The 19,751-nt window shown below is 46.9% G+C and overlaps 1 protein-coding gene across 3 annotated transcripts in view; it reads left to right on the top strand.

Annotated features, from left to right (window-relative positions):
• Positions 1 to 19,751, top strand: part of SLC23A2 (solute carrier family 23 member 2) — a 153,058-nt gene that overhangs the window by 61,749 nt on the left and 71,558 nt on the right. For all 3 annotated transcript variants that reach the window (XM_088470804.1, XM_088470805.1, XM_088470807.1), the window contains one exon: positions 16,208 to 16,481. In XM_088470804.1, coding sequence (XP_088326930.1) covers positions 16,377 to 16,481 — 105 coding nt within the window. In that variant the 5' untranslated portion in view covers positions 16,208 to 16,376. The remainder of the gene's footprint in view (positions 1 to 16,207; positions 16,482 to 19,751) is intronic.

Raw genomic sequence — 19,751 nt, 5'->3', positions numbered from 1 at the left:
TGTTGCTTCATGTGTTTTCCCTGCCAGGAAAATAGTAGTGATATGGTTAAATTCTCTGGTCACCACACTTGTGAAAGCGGAAATGACCATTTTTAAGGCACTGATTCATCCTGATGAGTCACAACATGCCTAGTCCTGTACTATTCCACACCAGATAGGTTATTGCTATCTCCGGGAGCAGAAGGTGCTTTATGCACAGGGAATGTTTCTCTGGGGATGTAGGGGTTGTATTTTTCCTGTAGTGGATTATCATACTTGTGGTGTGCACCTTCACACACTGGAGATTTAAGTCAGTTATCCACTGCAAGGAGCTTATTAGGATCTGAGTACTAATCTGTGGATCAGTCAAGGTTCAGACATTCTCTCACTGCCAGACTGCACCTCCTACTTATCTGCTTAACATGGGGTTAGGCTACCTGTAGCTTTCCAGACTTTCTGCAGTGCCACAAGAGCTGACATCCCCTACTACAGGCCTGGCCATCCTGTGACTCTCCGGCTGTTGTGAAACTGTAAGTCCCAACATCCTTCACCAGCTGATCGGTGGGAATGTATGCTGGGACTTGTAGTTTCACAACAGCTGCAGAGACAAAGGTAGGCTAGGCCTGCTCTACTATGTAGGGGCTATTAGGGCATCCTGGGACTTGTGATGCCAAATGTTATCTCAGTGCATGATACATTTTGTTCCTGGGATTCAGCACTTATTCACCTGGGTGTCTTTCTGTTTGGGGGTTGCTGCTGGGGTTTTTGCAAACACATTTTTTTTTTAAGTCACATTATCAGCAGGACTGGGTCATGTGACCCTTACTGTGCAGATTATTAAAGATTTGTTGACACTAACTATTGTAGTCTTCTAAAATGTATACTAAAATCCCTTGAGAGTTGAAAAGAGCATGTGAGTGGTGACATGATGAATCACTGACAGGTGCACATTGAAGGAAAGAAATATATTGTTTTTAATACATTTATTCTGTTTCCTATTACAGCTCAGCAAATTTCCCAGGAAATGTATTACTCTGCATAGATAATCTCATTTCTATCCAGCTCTGCATTTAATAATGTGCACTCATATAACCCATATACAGTGCATCTTCTTAAAAATGCAAACTATCACTTCACAAGGACCCAGTGACATGACTGTGGCGTTTCCTATACATAAAAATCTCAGGCCTGGGCGCCTTTTCAAAACATTAGGGGCCGCTGCTGACAGGAGCCCAAAATAATCACAGCCGTGCAGATGTGTCCTCATACCTAGCCTCAATACACCATGTGACGCGGGACGCCTGGCACCAGTGAGCTGCCAGGGCCCTTAGCGATTCCGCTAGTGCCAAAGAATCTTTTTCGCTCTCAAAATCTGTTTTAGTCGCAAACAGATGAGACAAACCTCTTTACGAGACTGCATGGATTAATTTGAAAAGCGACACTTGTATATCTGTGTGCGACTGAGTCTGTATATGAAGCACAACAGGCCTAGCGGTGACCCCAGATGCTCCGGACCATGGCCGGATTCAAGGGGGACAGAGGTAAGCAGCGGGGTCCCGCGGTGGGTCCCCGCTGATCACATGGTCCTAAGTCCCCAGGCAGGGGGCTCCCTGGGGACTGGCTGCAGCGTGGAGCCAGGCGACCAACCTGCGCTTCCACTACCCCCTGGGACAGCGGACCGCAGCAGAGCGGTAGCACTGCGGCGTCCCAGGGGTTAAATGCATGCCAGGGGAGCGCGCCTTCCCTGTCTCACAGCCGGCGCCTCCCCCGCTGCACACAGCCCTCTCTGCATGCTGCCGACTGGTCCTGTGGCAGCGCTCCTCCCCCAGGCCAGCCTCCTCTCTGCTCCTCGGCGGCCATCTTCTCCAGAACGCATGGTGAACGCTGCTGGAAGCGCTGGACGGAAGCATCGTGGTCTGGGTCCCCCCGCATACCTCTCCTCCGCTGTGGTCAGGTCTGTGTATGCAGCGCTGTGTCCTACCAGGCCCTGTGTCTGTGTAGTTGAGTGATCAGCGCTGTTAGTGCAGGAATTGTTATTTCTCTGCATTGTATGTGACTGTGCTAGCGCTGCTGCCTGTAATCTTTTCTTCATCTAAACTGTCAGCTTTATTACTGTCCCTGTTCTTTCTGCTAAAGCCCTTGCGGTGCGGTGCTGCAGGGTGGTCTCTCGCCTATTTAATACTTAATTGGTGAGAGAGGTCACATACGTGGTGCCATCATGTCTGAAAGTGATTTTCCCCTCCGGCTACAGTGTACCACGTGCAAAGTACCGTTAGCGGAGGGGGAGGGTAGCGCGGAGGGCCTTTGCCGGCAGTGTTTGTCCATGGCGCGGCCTATTACGGTTACAGCACCGGTACAGGAGCCGCCCTGGGCTTGTTTCGCTCAGGCGTTAACAGCTTTAGTGGGCCAGTTAGCTCCGCAGCCCGCGTTTACTCCGATGGGTTTGTCCCAGCAGTCTGTGGTGTCGTCACCCATGCAGGGGTTCCCACGACAATTGGTGGTACCCCACAGTCTCCCTATTTCCCCGCTCCCGGGTTCTCAGGAGCCAGCGTGGGTTAACTCCCTGACGAGTTCTGTACAGCACTTGTCGGATGTGTTGCAAGGGGAGTCTGTGATGCGGCCTCATAAACGGCCGGTGGCGTCTCTGTCCGCTCCTTATGAGGATGACGAAGGGACGTCTGATGATGGGGAGATTCTAGATCCTTACGATCAGGAACCTCTCCATACTAAGGACGCTGATGCTAAGTCCAAAGTATATATTCCTGGACTTATTCGGGCGGTCCGCACAGCCTTGGTGATTGAGGACGAAGTTCCCCCAGCGGCTAAATCTAAGTATGCCTTTTTCAAAGATGTGAAGGGCGATGCCACAGTCTTTCCTCTTTCGGGTCAGTTGGTGGACCATTTAGAGGAGGCGTGGAAACAACCTGGCAAAAGATACCAGCCGCAGAGACGCCTGGCGGTGGCTTATCCGTTCGCGGATAATTATTTTGCGAAGTGGGAATCCCCTCCACAGGTGGATTCTCACGTGACCCGTCTTGTCCGTAGTGCCACATTGCCGATGCCATCCATGTCCTCCCTTAAGGATGCTACGGACCGCAAGGTAGAAATCTGCCTGAAGTCCGCTTATTCCCTTGCAGGGGGGGCAGCACGGCCGGCTATGGCCATTTGCTGGGTTGCCAGAGCGATGGAGCGCTGGGCGGATTCATTAGAGGCTTCTTTTGAATCCGACTGTCCGGCCGATCAGGCGGCGTTGATTGGCAATCTCCGTGATTCGGCCACCTACATCAACGAGGCGGCTCTAGACATTAGTACTCTGGTGTCTAGAATTTCTTCAGCAGCGGTAGCTGCTCGTCGCACCTTGTGGCTGCGATCCTGGAAGGCGGACGCAGATTCCAAGAAAGGTCTGGAAGCGTTGCCGTTTACCGGAGAAGTTCTCTTCGGTCCGGATCTGGATAAGATTGTGGCCACGCTGGCGGCAGCCAAATCTGCCTGTCTCCCGTCGGCCGCTGCTCCTTCTGGTTCGGGACCATCGTCCTTTCGGTCATCTAGGGCCCAGGGCAGGCCCAAACCACAGTCGTTTCCTCGACAGGCTGGCCCTAAGAAATCGGTCAAGCCCCGGAAGCAGGCATGGAGTACCAGACGTCCGGCCCCCAAGCCAGATGACAAGCCTGCGGCCTGACGGTCCGGGCCTCCCTTTGGGGGATCCCAGGGTGGGAGGCCGCCTGCTACAGTTCGCCCAGTGTTGGTCGACCACTACGACAGACACTTGGGTTCTGGAGGTGGTTTCTCACGGATACACCCTCTCCTTCCGGCACAGACCCCCGGCTCGCTTCTTCACCACGGGTCTCCCATCAGACCGGAACAAGGCTACGGAGCTGCGGAAGGTATTGCACACTATGCTCCAGGCTGGAGTTATAGTGGCGGTTCCATTCTCCCAGAGGGGCCAGGGTTTCTATTCAAATCTATTTTTGGTACAGAAACCCAATGGGTCATATCGTCCGATTCTCAACCTCAAAGCACTCAACAAGTCTTTGCGGGTCCCGAAGTTTCGGATGGAGACCCTACGGTCCATCATTCTGGCGCTGGAACCTGGGGACTACTTGGTGTCATTGGACATACAGGACGCTTACCTGCATGTCCCTATTCTTTGGCGCCATCAACAGTTCCTCAGGTTCGCAATCAGCAGCGACCACTTCCAGTTTCGGGCGTTACCTTTTGGCCTGGCAACAGCACCACGTGTTTTCACCAAGGTGATGGCGGTCATGGCGGCTTCTCTGCGGCTGCAGGGAGTCCGCATGTTGCCGTATTTGGACGACCTGTTATTGGTGGCAGGATCTCCAGAGCTCCTGTTACGCCACTTGGACCTGACCATTGCACTGCTGCAACGGCACGGCTGGCTAATCAACTGGCAGAAGTCCACTCTAATCCCGTCTCGGAGGATTCTGCATCTTGGAGCCTTATTGGACTCGGGACAGCAAAGGATCTTCGTGACGGAGGACAAGATCTCTGCTTTACAGTCAAGGGTGCGCAGTTGTCTGCACAGCCGCCGGGTGTCCTTACACTCGGCGATGAGGTTACTGGGCTCCATGGTGTCGGTGTTCGACATGGTGGAATACGCCCAGTTTCACTCCAGACCTCTGCAGCACCTGATCCTGTCCAAGTGGAACGGGCTGACTCAGTCTCTGAAGTCCCAGACGATTGTGCTCACCCAGGAGGTTCGCCTGTCCCTTACGTGGTGGTTACAGACGAACCACCTCAACAAGGGACGTCCGTTCTGGGTTCCAAATTGGGTCCTGTTGACAACGGACGCCAGTCTTCGGGGCTGGGGAGCAGTTTCGGGTCCACACTTGTTCCAGGGCAGGTGGACGCCGACAGAAGCGGAGCTTCCAATAAATATCTTGGAACTCCGTGCGGTCTTCAATGCTCTCCAGCAGGCACAGCGGTTTCTCCAGGGTCGCCCGGTGCAGGTCCAGTCGGACAACGCTACCACCGTGGCCTACATAAACAGGCAAGGAGGAACTCGCAGTCGGGCGGCTCTCGTAGAGGTCTCTCGGATCCTGGTTTGGGCGGAGCGCAATCTTCCGGCCATATCAGCGGTCTTCATCCCGGGAGTGCTCAATTGGGAGGCGGACTTTCTAAGTCGCCAGGACGTTCATCCGGGGGAATGGTCCCTGCACCCGGACGTTTTTCAACTACTGGTGGACAGGTGGGGTCTTCCAGAAATCGACCTCATGGCGTCCCGGCACAACAACAAGTTGCCGGTGTACGGGTCTCGCACAAGAGACGAAGGGGCGTCTCTGGTGGATGCTCTGTCCGTCCGGTGGACGTTCCGGTTCGCATACCTGTTCCCTCCGGTCTCCCTTCTTCCACGGGTAATCCGGAAATTCAAACAGGAAGGAGGGACGCTCCTGTTGATAGCTCCCGCGTGGCCCAGACGGCACTGGTTCTCAGACCTTCAGGGTCTGTCCGTGGACATTCCTCTGCGGTTGCCGCTACGACCGGACCTTCTGTCTCAGGGTCCTTGCCTTCACCCGGACCTGACTCGGCTGTCTTTGACGGCGTGGCTGTTGAGACGGCCATGCTGAGGTCCCGGGGGTTTTCCAGCTCTGTGGTGCGTACCATGTTGCGAGCTCGGAAACCGTCTTCCGCGAGGATATACCATCGCGTGTGGCATACGTTCTTCCAGTGGTGTCGACCGAGAGGTTATGCACCGCGGGAGTTTCGTCTGTCTCGGATTCTCGCCTTCCTGCAAGCGGGACTAGATCATGGGCTTCGCCTTGCTTCTTTGAAGGTACAGGTTTCGGCCCTATCTGTCTGGTTTCACCGTAGGATTGCTACAATCCCGGATGTGCGCACCTTTATGCAGGGTGTTCTCCGCATTCAGCCGCCCTTTGTTCCACCTGTGGCGCCTTGGGATTTGGCTGTGGTCCTGAGGGCTCTCCAAGGACCGCCGTTTGAACCACTGGGCTCAGTGGATCTTAAATGGCTAACAGCTAAGACTGTTTTCCTTCTGGCCATTGCTTCGGCCAGACGTGTTTCTGAGTTAGGGGCTCTTTCTTGTAGACCCCCTTTCTTGGTTTTTTATGGGAACAGGGCAGTGCTCCGCACTCGGCCCGAGTTTCTTCCCAAAGTTGTTTCCCAGTTTCATATTAACGAGGAAATAGTTGTTCCGGCCTTTAACTCACCGGGTCTTTCCGTGGGTGAGGCCTCTTTGGATGTTGTGCGGGCCTTAAGGACTTATGTTGACCGCACTTCTTCGTTTAGGAAGTCGGACGCTTTGTTTGTCCTCTTTGGCTTCCGTAAAAAGGGTTGGCCTGCTTCAAAGCAAACTTTGGCAGCCTGGATCCGTATGGCTATTTCTGGAGCTTATCTTCATGAAGGCCTACCGGTCCCTCCTTCTCTGAAGGCTCATTCCACTAGGTCTGTGGGTCCTTCGTGGGCAGCTCGACGTGGTGCCTCGGCAGTTCAGATCTGCAAGGCTGCTACGTGGTCTTCTGTCCATACCTTCGTGAGGTATTACAGGTTTGACACCTTCGCCTCTCAGGATGCTTCCTTCGGGCGGCGGATTCTCCTTTCTGCACAGGAAGCGTCCCCACCCTTAAAGGATACTGCTTTGGGACATCCCCAAGGTATCCTGTGGATACCCTATGGACCCTGAAGTAGAAAATATGAGATATGGTAAGAACTTACCCTTGTTATCTCTATTTCTACGAAGTCCATAGGGTTCCACAGGACTCCCGCCCTGTCGCACCTGTGCTGCAGATGGGCTTTGCTCTGGTCACCGGTTTTCCGTCTCCCTCTGGTGAGAATGTGATTCTTGTATGTGTCCAGATCTTTGTTCTCTCTCTTCCTTCTCCTCCTCCGGCCTATGGCTTGGTAACTAACTGAGGTGCCTTGGCCCGGGGGCGGGGTATAGGAGGGGGACCTAGTGCATCCTGGGAGGCTGAAAGCTTAACTCTTTGGTGCCCTGCGACTGACGTCACACCTATACCCCAAGGTATCCTGTGGAACCCTATGGACTTCGTAGAAATAGAGATAACAAGGGTAAGTTCTTACCATATCTCATATTTTTTAGAAGTGGAGATGTTGACCATAGCAACCAATCAGACTCTAGCTATCATCTTCTAGAAGGTGCTAGTTAAATGTTAAGCAGAATCTGATTGGTTGCTATTGGCAACATCTCCACTTCTAAAAACTCTCACTTTAGTGAATTTACACCTATGAATCTGTGAAACAAATCCCACACACAGGGTGCTTTAATATAGTTTACGTTTCGGGAACGTAAAGATTGTGTGTATGTATATATGTGTGTGTATATGTGTATATATATATATATATATATATATATATATATATATATATATATATATATATATATATATATATATATATATATATATATATATATACACATATATATATATATATATATATATATATATATATATATACACACACATACACATATACAGTACTGTGCAAAGGTTTTAGGCAGGTGTGGAAATAACGCTGCAAAGTAAGTATGCTATCAGAAATAGAAGTGTTAGTAGTTTATTTTTATCAATTAACAAAATCCAAAGTGAATGAACAGAGGAGAAATCTAAATCAAAACAATATTTGGTGTGACTTCCCTTTGCCTTCAAAACAGCCTCAGTTCTTCTAGGTACACTTGCACAGAGTCCTAATGAAGTACTAGAACTCAGTGAGCTATTCACCTAAATCGTCAGTCTGCACATACAGTCAGGTCCATAAATATTGGGACATTGACATAATTTTCAGATCTTGGCCTCTATTCACCACCACAATGGTTTTGAAATGAAACAAACAAGATGTGCTTTAACTGCAGACTTTCAGATTTAATTTGAGGGTAATTAGATCCAAATCAGGTGAATGGTGTAGGAATTACAACGGTTTCTATATGTGCCTCCCACTTTTTAAGGGGCCAAAAGTAATGGGACTATCAACTCAAAAGCTATTTCATGGACAGGTGTGGGCTATTCCCTCATTATTTCATTATCAATTAAGCAGGTAAAAGGTCTGGAGTTGATTCTAGGTGTGACATTTGCATTTGGAAGCAGTTGCTGTCGACTCTCAATATGAGATCCAAAGAGCTGTCACTATCAGTGAAGCAAGCCATCATTAGGCTGAAAAATCAAAACAAACCCATCAGAGAGAGAGCAAAAACATTAGGTGTGGCCAAATCAACTGTTTGGAACATTCTTAAAAAGAAAGAATGCACCGGAGAGCTCAGCAACACCAAAAGACCCGGAAGACCACGGAAAACAACTGTGGTGGATGACAGAAGAATTATTTCCCTGGTGAAGAAAAACCCCTTCACAACAGTTGGCCAAATCAAGAACACTCTCCAGGAGGTAGATGTATATGTGTCAAAGTCAACAATCAAGAGAAGACTTCACAAGAGTGAATATAGAGGGTTCACCACAAGATGTAATCCATTGGTGAGCCATAAAAACAGGAAGACCAGATTAGAGTTTGCCAAACATCATCTAAAAAAGCCATTACAGTTCAGGAACAACATCCTATTGACAGATGAGACAAAGATCAACTTATACCAGAGTGATGGGAAGAGAAGAGAAGGAAAGGAACTGCTCATGATCCAAAACATACCTCATAAGTGAAGCATGGTGCTGGTAGTGTCATGGCGTGGGCATGTATGGCTGCCAATGGAACTGGTTCCCTTGCATTTATTGATGATGTGACTGCTGACAAAAGCAGCAGAATGAATTCTGAAGTGTTTCGGGCAATATTATATGCTCATATTCAGTCTAATGCTTCAGAACTCAATGGACAGCGCTTCACAGTGCAGATGGACAATGACCCGAAGCATACTGCAAAAGCAACCAAAGAGTTTTTGAAGGCTAAAAAGTGGAATGTTATGCAATGGCCAAGTCAATCCCCTGACCTGAATCCGATTGAGCATGCATTTCACTTGATGAAGACAAAACTGAAGGGAAAATGCCCCAAGAACAAGCAGGAACTGAAGACATTTGCAGTAGAGGCCTGGCAGAGCATCACCAGGGATAAAACACAGCGTCTGGTAATGTCTATGCGTTCCAGACATCAGGCTGTAATTGCCTGCAAAGGATTTGCAACAAAGTATTAAAAAGTGAAAGTTAGATTTAGGATTGTTTAGTTTGTCCCATTACTTTTGGCCCCTTAAAAAGTGGGAGGCACATATAGAAACCGTTGTAATCCCTACACCGTTCACCTGATTTGGATGTAATTACCCTCAAATTATATCTGAAAGTCTGCAGTTAAAGCACATCTTGTTTGTTTCATTTCAAAGCCATTGTGGTGGTGAATAGAGGCCAAAATATGACAATTCTGTCAATGTCCCAATATTTATGGACCTGACTGTAAGTGACCTACCAGAGCTCTAAATACTACATTTCTAATCTAAGAAGTGTCACAGCTGAACTGCCATCTCTAAATGCTGCACATCCAGCCGCCTAAATGTCCCAGCTGAGCTTCTGTCTCTAAATCCTGTACGTCCAGCCTCATAAATGTCCCAGCTGAGCTTCTGTCTCTAAATCCTGTACATCATGCATGAATCGATTGCCCATTTATTATTTACTTTCTTCTACAGGGTCCATAGGGATTCATTAATACCATGGGGAAAATGTGGTTGGAGTGATCCAGGTATCAAACAGTTAAGCTTTAGTCTCCCAGGATCCCACAGGTTCTCCTCCATATATACCCCAGCCACAGGCACTCAGTTTTGAGTTTGGTGTGTCAGGTTTCAGGCGCACCTTTTATAACCGGGACTGCTCAGGCAGTCTCAAGCTTTTTAGTTTATGATTTATTTATTTTTTACTGTTAGAGCAAGCAACACTAGGACGTCCTAAAAGACACCTGTGCTGCAGCTCCATCTACCGGCGCCACAACACCAGCAACTGGACTGGTGATTTCGGCGGGCACCAGTGAAGCTTGGCTTGCGGCGATACTGGGACCCGGGACTGCAGCCAGAAGCATGGGGACGCAGGTAAGGTGGAACCATGTGGCAGTCCGTACCTCGGGCAGTTTGAGACCTGCCACACGCCGCTGTAGTCAGATGACCGCTGCGTCCGCTCCCCCACTAGACCACCGGGGCAAGTCAGTCTGGCATCTGGGACAATGTCGGCGGCCAGCGCACCCGGGGGTTGGTACTGCATAGGGGAGGTAGGCTCATCCTACCCTTTGTTATGAGATGCACAGCGACCACTATCATTGTTGTGCTGAAGCTGCTGGTCTCAGGAGGTTTGGGTCTGGTCTCACTGTATACCTTCCTCCAGAGGCCAGGTTATAAAGTGCTCAAAATCCTACCAAGCCTTGTGCTTTGAGTAGTTGATTCAGGACCCATTGCAAGTATATTGTTTATGTATTGTATGAGACTTTTGCTAGCTCTACTGTGTTGTTACTGCCTTTATTTTTCTGTACTGTCAGGTATAACTATCACTACTGTTTCTCCTAAATTCTTTGCTACAGGTGTGTGGAATATTATTTTTTAATTCAAATTGTACTTCACATTTATTTTGTTATTTGTGAACACAGTCACATTTGCACTTATTATATCTAAGAATAAGGGTAAACAGGAAACTGAGGCCCCGGTGCTCGTTAATGTAAAAGTTGTTTGATGGGCTTGTCCCCGAAGGACTTTATAACAAACAGCACACAAACCATCCTGTATAAAGAACCATCTCACCAGTCCAGTTTACCAGCCCCTGTACAGGAGCCATCTTGGGTGTCGTCCTTGTCTCAGGTCATGACGCAGCTTGTGGATTGTTTGGCTACTCCCACGCTGCCTCCCTTAATGGAATACCCATTACAGTTCCATCCTTCTATGTTGTTCCCCCTGTACATCCTTCCTGGATGGATGTTTATGCCCACTACGGCTCAGTCAGCTGCTGCATTTCAACAAATGTTGCAGACGAACAGAAGGTGGTAAGAGCCGAGTTTCCGAAGTCTGAGCAGCTCGGATAAACTGTTCCATGTTACAAAAAGATTAGCACCTTTGTATCCTTTCCCACCTACTGAATGTATTAAGTGGGAAGTCCTTTCTACTGTGGATGCTCATGTGACACATTTAGTCAGGAGTGCTAAGTTACCTATACCGTCAGCATCTTCCCTTAAAGATCCTGAAGATGGAAAACTAGAAACATGTCTTAAATCAGTGTTTCATTGTCTGGAGCTGTTACTCAACAAGCTATGACCGTGGCTTGGGTGTCCAAAGCTGTTGAAGAATGGATAGGGGCATTAGAAGACTCTCTACCGAATGTTACCAGGGAACAGCTGACCTATGTCTCCCACATACGGGAAGCGGCCTCTTATTTGGGAGAAGCTGCAATAGATGCCAGGCGTCTGGCTTCTAAAGCATCGGCAGCTTCGGTTGTTGCTCGTAGAGCCCTTTGGTTAAGGTCTTGGAAAGCAGATACCGGATCCAAGAAGGTTCTAGAATCCTTACCTTTTTATGGAAACATACTTTCTGGAGCAGAATTGGTTTAGATAGTGGCTACTCTGGCAGTCTCAAAATCTGCAGGTCTGCCATCAACAGCTACTTTAAAGTTTAGGCAATCTTTTCGGTCCTTTCTTCCTCAGGGAAGAGCAAAAGGACAGTCTTCCACCAGACCTACTAGTTCTCGCAGGACCACTAAGCAGCAGGCTAAGAGATCCTGGCCGGTCAGACGTCCAGCCTCTAAGTCGGACGACAAACCCTCTGCCTGATGGGTCGGGCTTCCTCCTGGGGGATCCCAGGGTGGGAGGCCGGCTTTTTGAATTTGCGGACTACTGGCATGAAACAACAGACGCCTGGGTCCGAGAAGTGGCCTCTCAGGGGTATTCTCTTACTTTCCAGAGGCATCCTCCCCAGAAGATTTTTTGTACAATTCCCCCATCAGATCCTTGGCCCTCCAGGAGGCTTTTTATTCCCTGCTAGAGGCAGGGCTGATAATCCTGGTTCCTGTGGTTCAATAAGGAAGGGGTTATTACTCCAATCTATTTTTGGTTCAGAAACCAAATGGGTCTCATCGCCCTATTCTAAATCTGAAAACCCTCAACAAGTTTATTAATTTACCCAAGTTCCGTATGGAGACTCTTCGGTCAGTTATTTTATCAATGAAACCTGGGGATTTATGACTTCTCTGGACATTCAGGATGCGTATCTGCATGTGCCTATCATGCCATCCCATCAACAATTTTGATGGTTTGCTGTCCTACAACAACATTATCAATTTCAGGCACTGCCCTTTGGTCTATCAACGGACCCTCGGGTCTTCACCAAAATAATGGCGGTTATGACGGCCTATCTCAGGCTTCGGGTAATCAGAATACTCCCATACCTGGACAAACTCTGGCTCGATGGTTGTGTATGACTCTCAGATTTTGTTTCTTAATTTAAAGATTCCTTTCAAATTCTCTTCACAGCTGCTTCTCTCTCACACATCACAAAGCAATCAACCCAATGCTTAAAAAACAATTTACAGTCCACAATATTGGTGTTCTTTTTGAAAGCACTGCCATTGAATTATTCTGCTCCTCTGAAAATTTTTTGTCCAAGAGACTTTAGTTTCTTCTATTTTTCTAGATGCAGAATAATGCAATAGCCGTGCTTTCATAAAGCACACCAATATTGTGGACTGTATCTCTCAGGTTTACACACAGGCTGATCTCCCTGTTCCAAACACAGCGACAGCATATTCTGCCCGGTCTGTGGGACCATCGTGGGCGTTTCATCCTGGTGCCTCTGCTGAACAATTGTGCAAGGCAGCCACGTCTTCTGTCCACACTTTTCTTAGGTTCTACTCCTTTGACACTTTTGCCTCTCGGGATGCTTCCTTTGGGTGGCGGGTTCTCCTTGCTGCTCAGGAGTTTCCCCACTGTTAGAGGAACTACTTTAGGGCATCCTCATGATATCCCTGTGGATCCCTATGAACCCTGAAGAAGAAAATAAGAGTTTAACTCTTTTCTTCGAAGTCCATAGGGTCCACAAGGCACCCACCCTGACGCACCTGGCTGCATTGGGTAATTTTTCTTTCGGTCACGGACTCCCTCATCTTATGTGTGAATGTTTCTGGTATACATTGTTCTTCCTTCTCCTGCCTTGGGCTTGTTTACAAAACTGAGTTCCTGTGGCCGGTGACTTGGTATATGTGGAGGAGGACCTGTGGCATCCTAGGAGATGAAAGCTTAACTGTTTGGTGCCTGGATCACTACAACCACATTTTCCCCATGGTATCCCTGTGGACCCCATGGACTTGGAAGAAAAAGAGTTATCAAAGGTAAGTCTACCATAACTCTTATTTTTCAGATAAACAACTCTTGAGTTCTGTAGTGCTTCTGTCATATGACCTAAAAGCTCATTACAATAATAAACACATAACGGCATCTTTTGATTGTGTTTTTAATACTGTTGAGATATTTATAGATTTCTATCACAGACAAACACACCCATGTAACATAATGTCTATTCTAAGCACAATGTTGTTACTTGTCCTAATTAATTCTTAGAGCTATGTGTAATCATTCATTTGTATTATATTATCCCTGCTGTATGTATTCCTCTTTTAGTACAGTACTACTGTGTGTTCTGCCTTTGAGATAAAGGCTTGGCGGCTTATTTTGCTTTCAAATACGCTTCCATTCTTTAATGCAGATGAGGTTATTCTTGTATTGGAAGTTCTCATGTCTCCCATTTTTCCTGCTGAAGTTATGGAGTTGGTCAAATCTAGGAGTCAGCAGAAGACTGATGTATATCCATTGATCCCCAATCAAAATTATTCCTAAATTTCTGCTTATTAACTAATTGGTTTCCGACATTTGTCCAGCTCTGATATGCATCCCTTTGATTACAATAAAATCATGTTTGCAATAATGTGTGTCTTTTAGTTGGAGTACGCAACATTTTAAGCAGTGTTGGGCATATAGGCCTTCATTCAGAGGCGGCCGTACTGTCTACGACCGCACGGCCGCCTCGATGTTTGTCAAATGCGCATGCGCACGAGGGAGCCGGCTCCTTCGTGCGCCTGCGTGAGACCCGCTACGACCGACAGCGCCGGTCGTAGCGGGTCTCTTTCCAAAGGGGGCGAGCTGTCGATGTTGATTGACAGCTCGCCCCGTTTGGAAGGTGGGCCGGGGGGGGTGGCAGCCCAAACGGAGGCGTTCCCATGGGAACGCCTGCCGTTTGGGGGAGGCCCCACTGACATCACTAGTGATGTCAGTGGAGAGCTTCCGGCTCTGACAGAGCCAGAAGCTCTCCAGGGCTTACGACAAGTGAGACCCTACCCTAGGGTCTCGTCGTAAGCCCCGATGGTCGCGATGGTCTCTGACCATCGCGACCATCACCCTAGCGGTCATTAGAGCTGTGGGTGTAAACCCACAGCCTAATGACCGAAATAGAGGCGGGCGGTCAGGATGCAAGCGGTCGCCCAGTTTCTGAGCGACCGCTTGCATCCTCCGACCGCCTCTGAATGAGGCCCATAGTCTCTCACCCAGGCAAGATTACAAGTGTCTGCGATATTGGGTAATGGTGCATACACACGATCAGATTTTTTCTTCAGATATGGACGATAACGATTTAAAAATCGTTCAGTCGTTCATATCTGAAGGAAAATCGTTCATATCTGACATGCCTGAACGATGGACGATCAACGATGCGCGTTCCCGTTTGTCAGATAACGATATCTGACATCTGATGGGTTTGCAGTCAGACTTGGACGATTCCATTCATTTTAATGCAGTCAAAAATCGTTCAATCGTTCAAATCGTTCAATCGTTCAGTCGTTCATCTGACAAATCTGACAAGTCTGACAAATCTGACCGTGTGTACGCTCCATTATACAAAGATAACTGTTCAGTACGTTTCTGTCACAGGGTGGTCATCCTCTCCTCTAACCACTAAACAGCCTATAACTGTGCTGCTAATCAGACTGCGAAAGTTTAATGTCACATAGTCCGCTTCAGAGGTTTCTGATCAAATGTGTTGTCGCTAGCTCTGAATTCACAAGGTTCACTTGCAGCATTTTTGTAATTTAAAATACATAATGTGAATGTTCCGCTTTCAGTACTACCTTGGAATTTTTGTTTTTTGTTTTGGTATTTTTAAAATGTTAATTGGCTCTACTGTATTTAAAGCTCAGATGTTGAGGATGATGATCATACTTTTCATGGTGGTTTTGTACTTAGTGAAGGTCATGGTAATGTTATCTTATCTTGAGAAGAGTGAGCTTCCCATTGTGCCAGCCATGGCTATGCCCATCCTTTCTCTGCGCGCTATCCAGTTTGGTATTAACCACAGAATAGGTTCAGCATATAAAAGCGTGTATATTTAATAAACATTGCAGACTGTGTGAGGGAGGGTGGATCTTTATGTGGGGAGGGGGGGGGGGACTCAAGAAGCATTTTTATTAACAGATGATTTGTGATCATACATAAGTGGGTTCTGTGGTTTACATTGAGCTTTCGGATCTATGTTCATGTGTCTGGCCACATGTGACAAATCAGGCTATGGTAAATTCGGCTAAATGACCAGATCACATTGACCACCACTACATCTGGTATTGCTGGTTGAGGACCACACACCCCGCCTGCTGTCCACAGTCACCATCTGAATTCTCCTAATTGGACTATTAGTTTAAGCATTTATTTTGTCCCCACAAAAGCTCAGAGTTTTGGGCAATACTGGTTATTACTGACCATCAGAATAGCAGCATTTTTGGACACCTTAAGTCTTACTTGGGAGTGAAGTGAACCTAGACTCATCCTTTTATGTCGTGGCGGTGGTATGAATCCAGTTTCTGCATGCGCCCTGGGACTAGTATATGTCTGACTTCTGTGTTCCGGGCAGAATAAAATGACTGACATAAATTTGTAATCCCTTTATGGTAATGTCATAATGACTACAACTGTGATGAACTATATCTGAATAATCAGTAACCCAGTAACCCAAATCAATGTCCTTTCAGTTCTGCAGATAATGTAAACTCTAGAACATGGTTACCAGCCAGAACCTGGTGAACTGTTCACATTATTTGTTACTGTTTTGAGTAGCAATTTACCTGGAAACCTTAAACATAGCTGGACAGAGTTTCAGAGTTAAATATATTCCTATTTAAGCAAATAAATATGTCTGACATATTTTAGATCATGATCAGCTCTTCATGCATAGGGGTGTAAGAATGTTTAATTCTGGCTTTGATTTGAAAATAATTTGTTATCTCCCCCATCACCCTTCCAGGTATCACTGAAGACTGTCTGTACAAAACTTGTCAGTCCGGATGCCAAGGCAGGCTGAGCCATCTCTCTGACCCCTGTGGCCTCCTCTCCCTAACCCAGGAATACTGCGGTGTTGTAACCCTCCAGCCAGGCTCAGCCAAGGCCAGACAGAAGCAGAGACTGCTCCAGCGATGGGCATTGGTCGGAATCCCTCATCTAAAGCGATGGAATCTTCAAACTCAACCGATGGGACGTACGAGGAGGAACCAAAACATACAACCTTTTTCACCTTGCCGGTAAGAGCAAATCCACCACAGGTGCCTACAATAAAGTCAGTCGTGTAATAAAGGCGGTCTGGAAGACCCCAGTACAGCAGTGCACGAATCTCTTTTCCTTTTATATCTGTAAGAAAATCTCACTGTCACTGTTTGTAGCCATCAGCTAGCACTGTTATGCTGGCCATACACCTTTACAACCAGCATAAGATCAGATTCACATTCGATTCCCCGGCAGTCCTGGCGGAACAATTTGTTGTTTTTCATTGCACACGATCTGTCGTATAATCGATCATGTGCCTCACGCGCTCGTCAGGGAAAAGTCATTGAAATGATATGAATGGGTGCACGATGCCTCGCATGCACAAAATCCACGGTATGATCTGCACACGATATGATGGATAATATGGGCTGCACATCTGATCGTACGATCATTCTTAGGAGTTTCGGTAGCGCGCATCGGATCGTATCCTCCAAAAACACACGATTTCTACACGTTTCATCGTAAGACTCGTCGAAAATCGGGCAATCGGCCTGAAATCGTGCAGGTGTATGGCCAACATGAGTTGTTTGGACAGGAAGACCAAGAAGAATTCAGGACTTGATGCATTATTATCTGGAGTGATCTTAAAGAACAAAAAGTAATATATACAACAGCGCTTGGTCTTAGTCTATTAAATCTAAAGATGATTTTCTGTCAAATTGCAAAGTGAGAGACCATAAAACTAATAGTAAAAATAAATGTTTAATTTAATAAAAACCAAACAATATAATGACATAACAAATTCTATATGACCCAAAGAAATAAATAAAAAATATTTTGAAATAAGTCACACCCACTTAGATTAAAAAAAACACTTCATAAATAATAAAAGCACAGAAGACCTTAGTGAAAACAGATTTGCAACAGAGTATGATAATTTATTGTTACTAAAGTATCTTCTATTAGCTGCAGCTAAGTAATTGTTATGGTGCCCATCCACTAGAAGACATGGAAACGACTGCACGATTACGACATCGAGCAATCGTTCAGTGTAGGCACATCAACCATCTGCATGTTTGCCGATGATAGATGTCTAAATGACCAGCGGGAGCACGCATCGCTGGTCGTGTTAGACATTTTTGCAAACAATTTATAAACGATTGAACGACTTCGTTCAATCGCTCAATTTAATCGTCTAGTGGATGGGCACCTTTAGAGTAACTCTCGTTTAGAGATAGATAATTAGTATTAATCACATTAATCTCTATACTTATGCTGATTAAGATGGATAAATGTCTCTAGCTACACAATTACTTGAAGATCCTTTTCCTGGCTAGGAATATATCAGTAGAGAGCTGGAGACACAGTCACTCGAGTGCTGGGAATAACAATTAAGTAACCACCCAGGAATAGGTGAATAATTCAGCATATGCTATAAAATCCGTGATAAAAACTCACCCGCTGGTCAAATCAAGGGATGCTTTCTTTATGCAGCCACCTATAGGTTCAAAGCGGGTACATGGACGATAATCAGTCTGGCTGTATAGCGTTTATTTCAGCCGCGACTGTAGATGGACCACATCCGGCCGGTTGTGACCGATGCAGGTTTGTATGTTCTGTGTGTCCCTTCAACCTGGACGTCTCAATTCAGCCCAGAGTCTAGTGGCAGATTGAACCGGTGTGGACAGTGAGTGCGGAGGATCGTGGAACGCTCCGATGAGTTATGGTCTGCAGCCCTATGTTGTTTTCTCTCGGTTATATCTATCAAAACAAAAACTTAGTGGTGTCGCAGGACTTCTAACGCGTTTCTTCACACTTGGCGATTTCTTCAGAGGTGTGTCTTAAAAACAACTCCAGCCAATAAAGGACGGAACAGTGATCATTCATTAAATCAAAAGTGTGTACTGGCAGTCTCCTTTGGAGCGAGGCGAAGGGAAATCGTCCCCTCCATCAGCACGATTGCCGGTCGTACAAGTGTGTAACTGGCCTTAGTCTATCTTGTATATTACAGGTATTATAGATATTGCTTTGCCGAGATTCAGCAGTCTAATTACATGTGAATTCTAGGTTTACACACCTACAGTATACAGGGGAAAGTTCCATGCAGAGCAGATATTTCTTAGCCAAGATTTCGGTGCTTTCTTATAGCTGCACAGGAAACAGCCCTTCATGGGTTTTTATCAGCAGTTATAAGGGCTACAACCTTCACTAAAACAGCATCATAAAAGGTTTGATTACCGCTCATTGTGGGTTCTAGTTTGACTCCTCCTATAAGGTGTATAACTAAGCTGATAAGGAACAGGTTATTGTGTCATGTCACGTTTTGCCTTTGAAGATAGCAGTGACACAGAGGCCTTCTTGGAATTAGGTCATGGTTGAATGAGTATTGGGCCTGATTCAGATGTGTCGCTAATGCCACCATTGCTGAAACTCTTTACGCAGCAATTGTGAGAAAATATGCAAATGTCGTAGCATCCATGATTTGTATCGAGACGCCCACTGTCTGCTGCGCAAATCCAATCGACTGCGTACAAAGACGCAGCATCGGTCGCAGATCAGTTGATTGTCGAAGTTCTGATTAAACCTATGGCTACTCAGAATGGGCACCAGAACTGAGACGCCTGAGCCGTGTTTACTGCGCACGGGGATCGCAATAGCAGTCTCTTGGTTGCGACACGCCTGCGTTTTCATTGCCGTTTCCCCTGTTACCTCCCCCAAGCACTTCCTAACTATCAATCACACTGTGGACAAATCCTTGCTGCGACCGCAAAGAAACTTGGCGCACGCGCAGTGCGACTCGGACACATGCACAGACCACTGATAATCGCTCATCTGCGTAAACGTCGGCATTGCGCCTATCGCTGAATCAGGGCCATTGTCCATTATTGCGGTACGTACACTGCTGCACAGCAGGTTGGACATTTCAGTGAATGACGCGGTGTAGTTACATGCAGCATGTAACGATGCATTCCGCGATTGTATGTAGGATCATACAGTGAGTACGGCGGGTGCGATGTACTGTTACATAGCTGGGTCGCACCGTCGTAAGGTGTGAACCCATCTTATCAATGTGGAAAAATCATATCATTGTCCATTGCGGTTTGTCATGTATATCGTAGATCACTGTATTAAATGTACAACATGATTATTAGCAGCATTCTTCGTCATATGAATAGACAGCAACATTGACTAGTTTTAATGTTCTTTGTGCCTTTTTTGCTAAAACTCATGGGAATGTGAGCATGACTGACTTGGCCTTCAAATTACCCAGATGTCAATCCTATTGAGCATCTGTGCGATGTGCTGAT

Source organism: Taudactylus pleione, unplaced genomic scaffold (genome assembly GCF_031769625.1).
Source record: "Taudactylus pleione unplaced genomic scaffold, aTauple2 ptg000105l, whole genome shotgun sequence".
NCBI classification, from domain to species: domain Eukaryota; kingdom Metazoa; phylum Chordata; class Amphibia; order Anura; family Myobatrachidae; genus Taudactylus; species Taudactylus pleione.
This window is presented reverse-complemented; position numbering and strand designations above follow the sequence as displayed.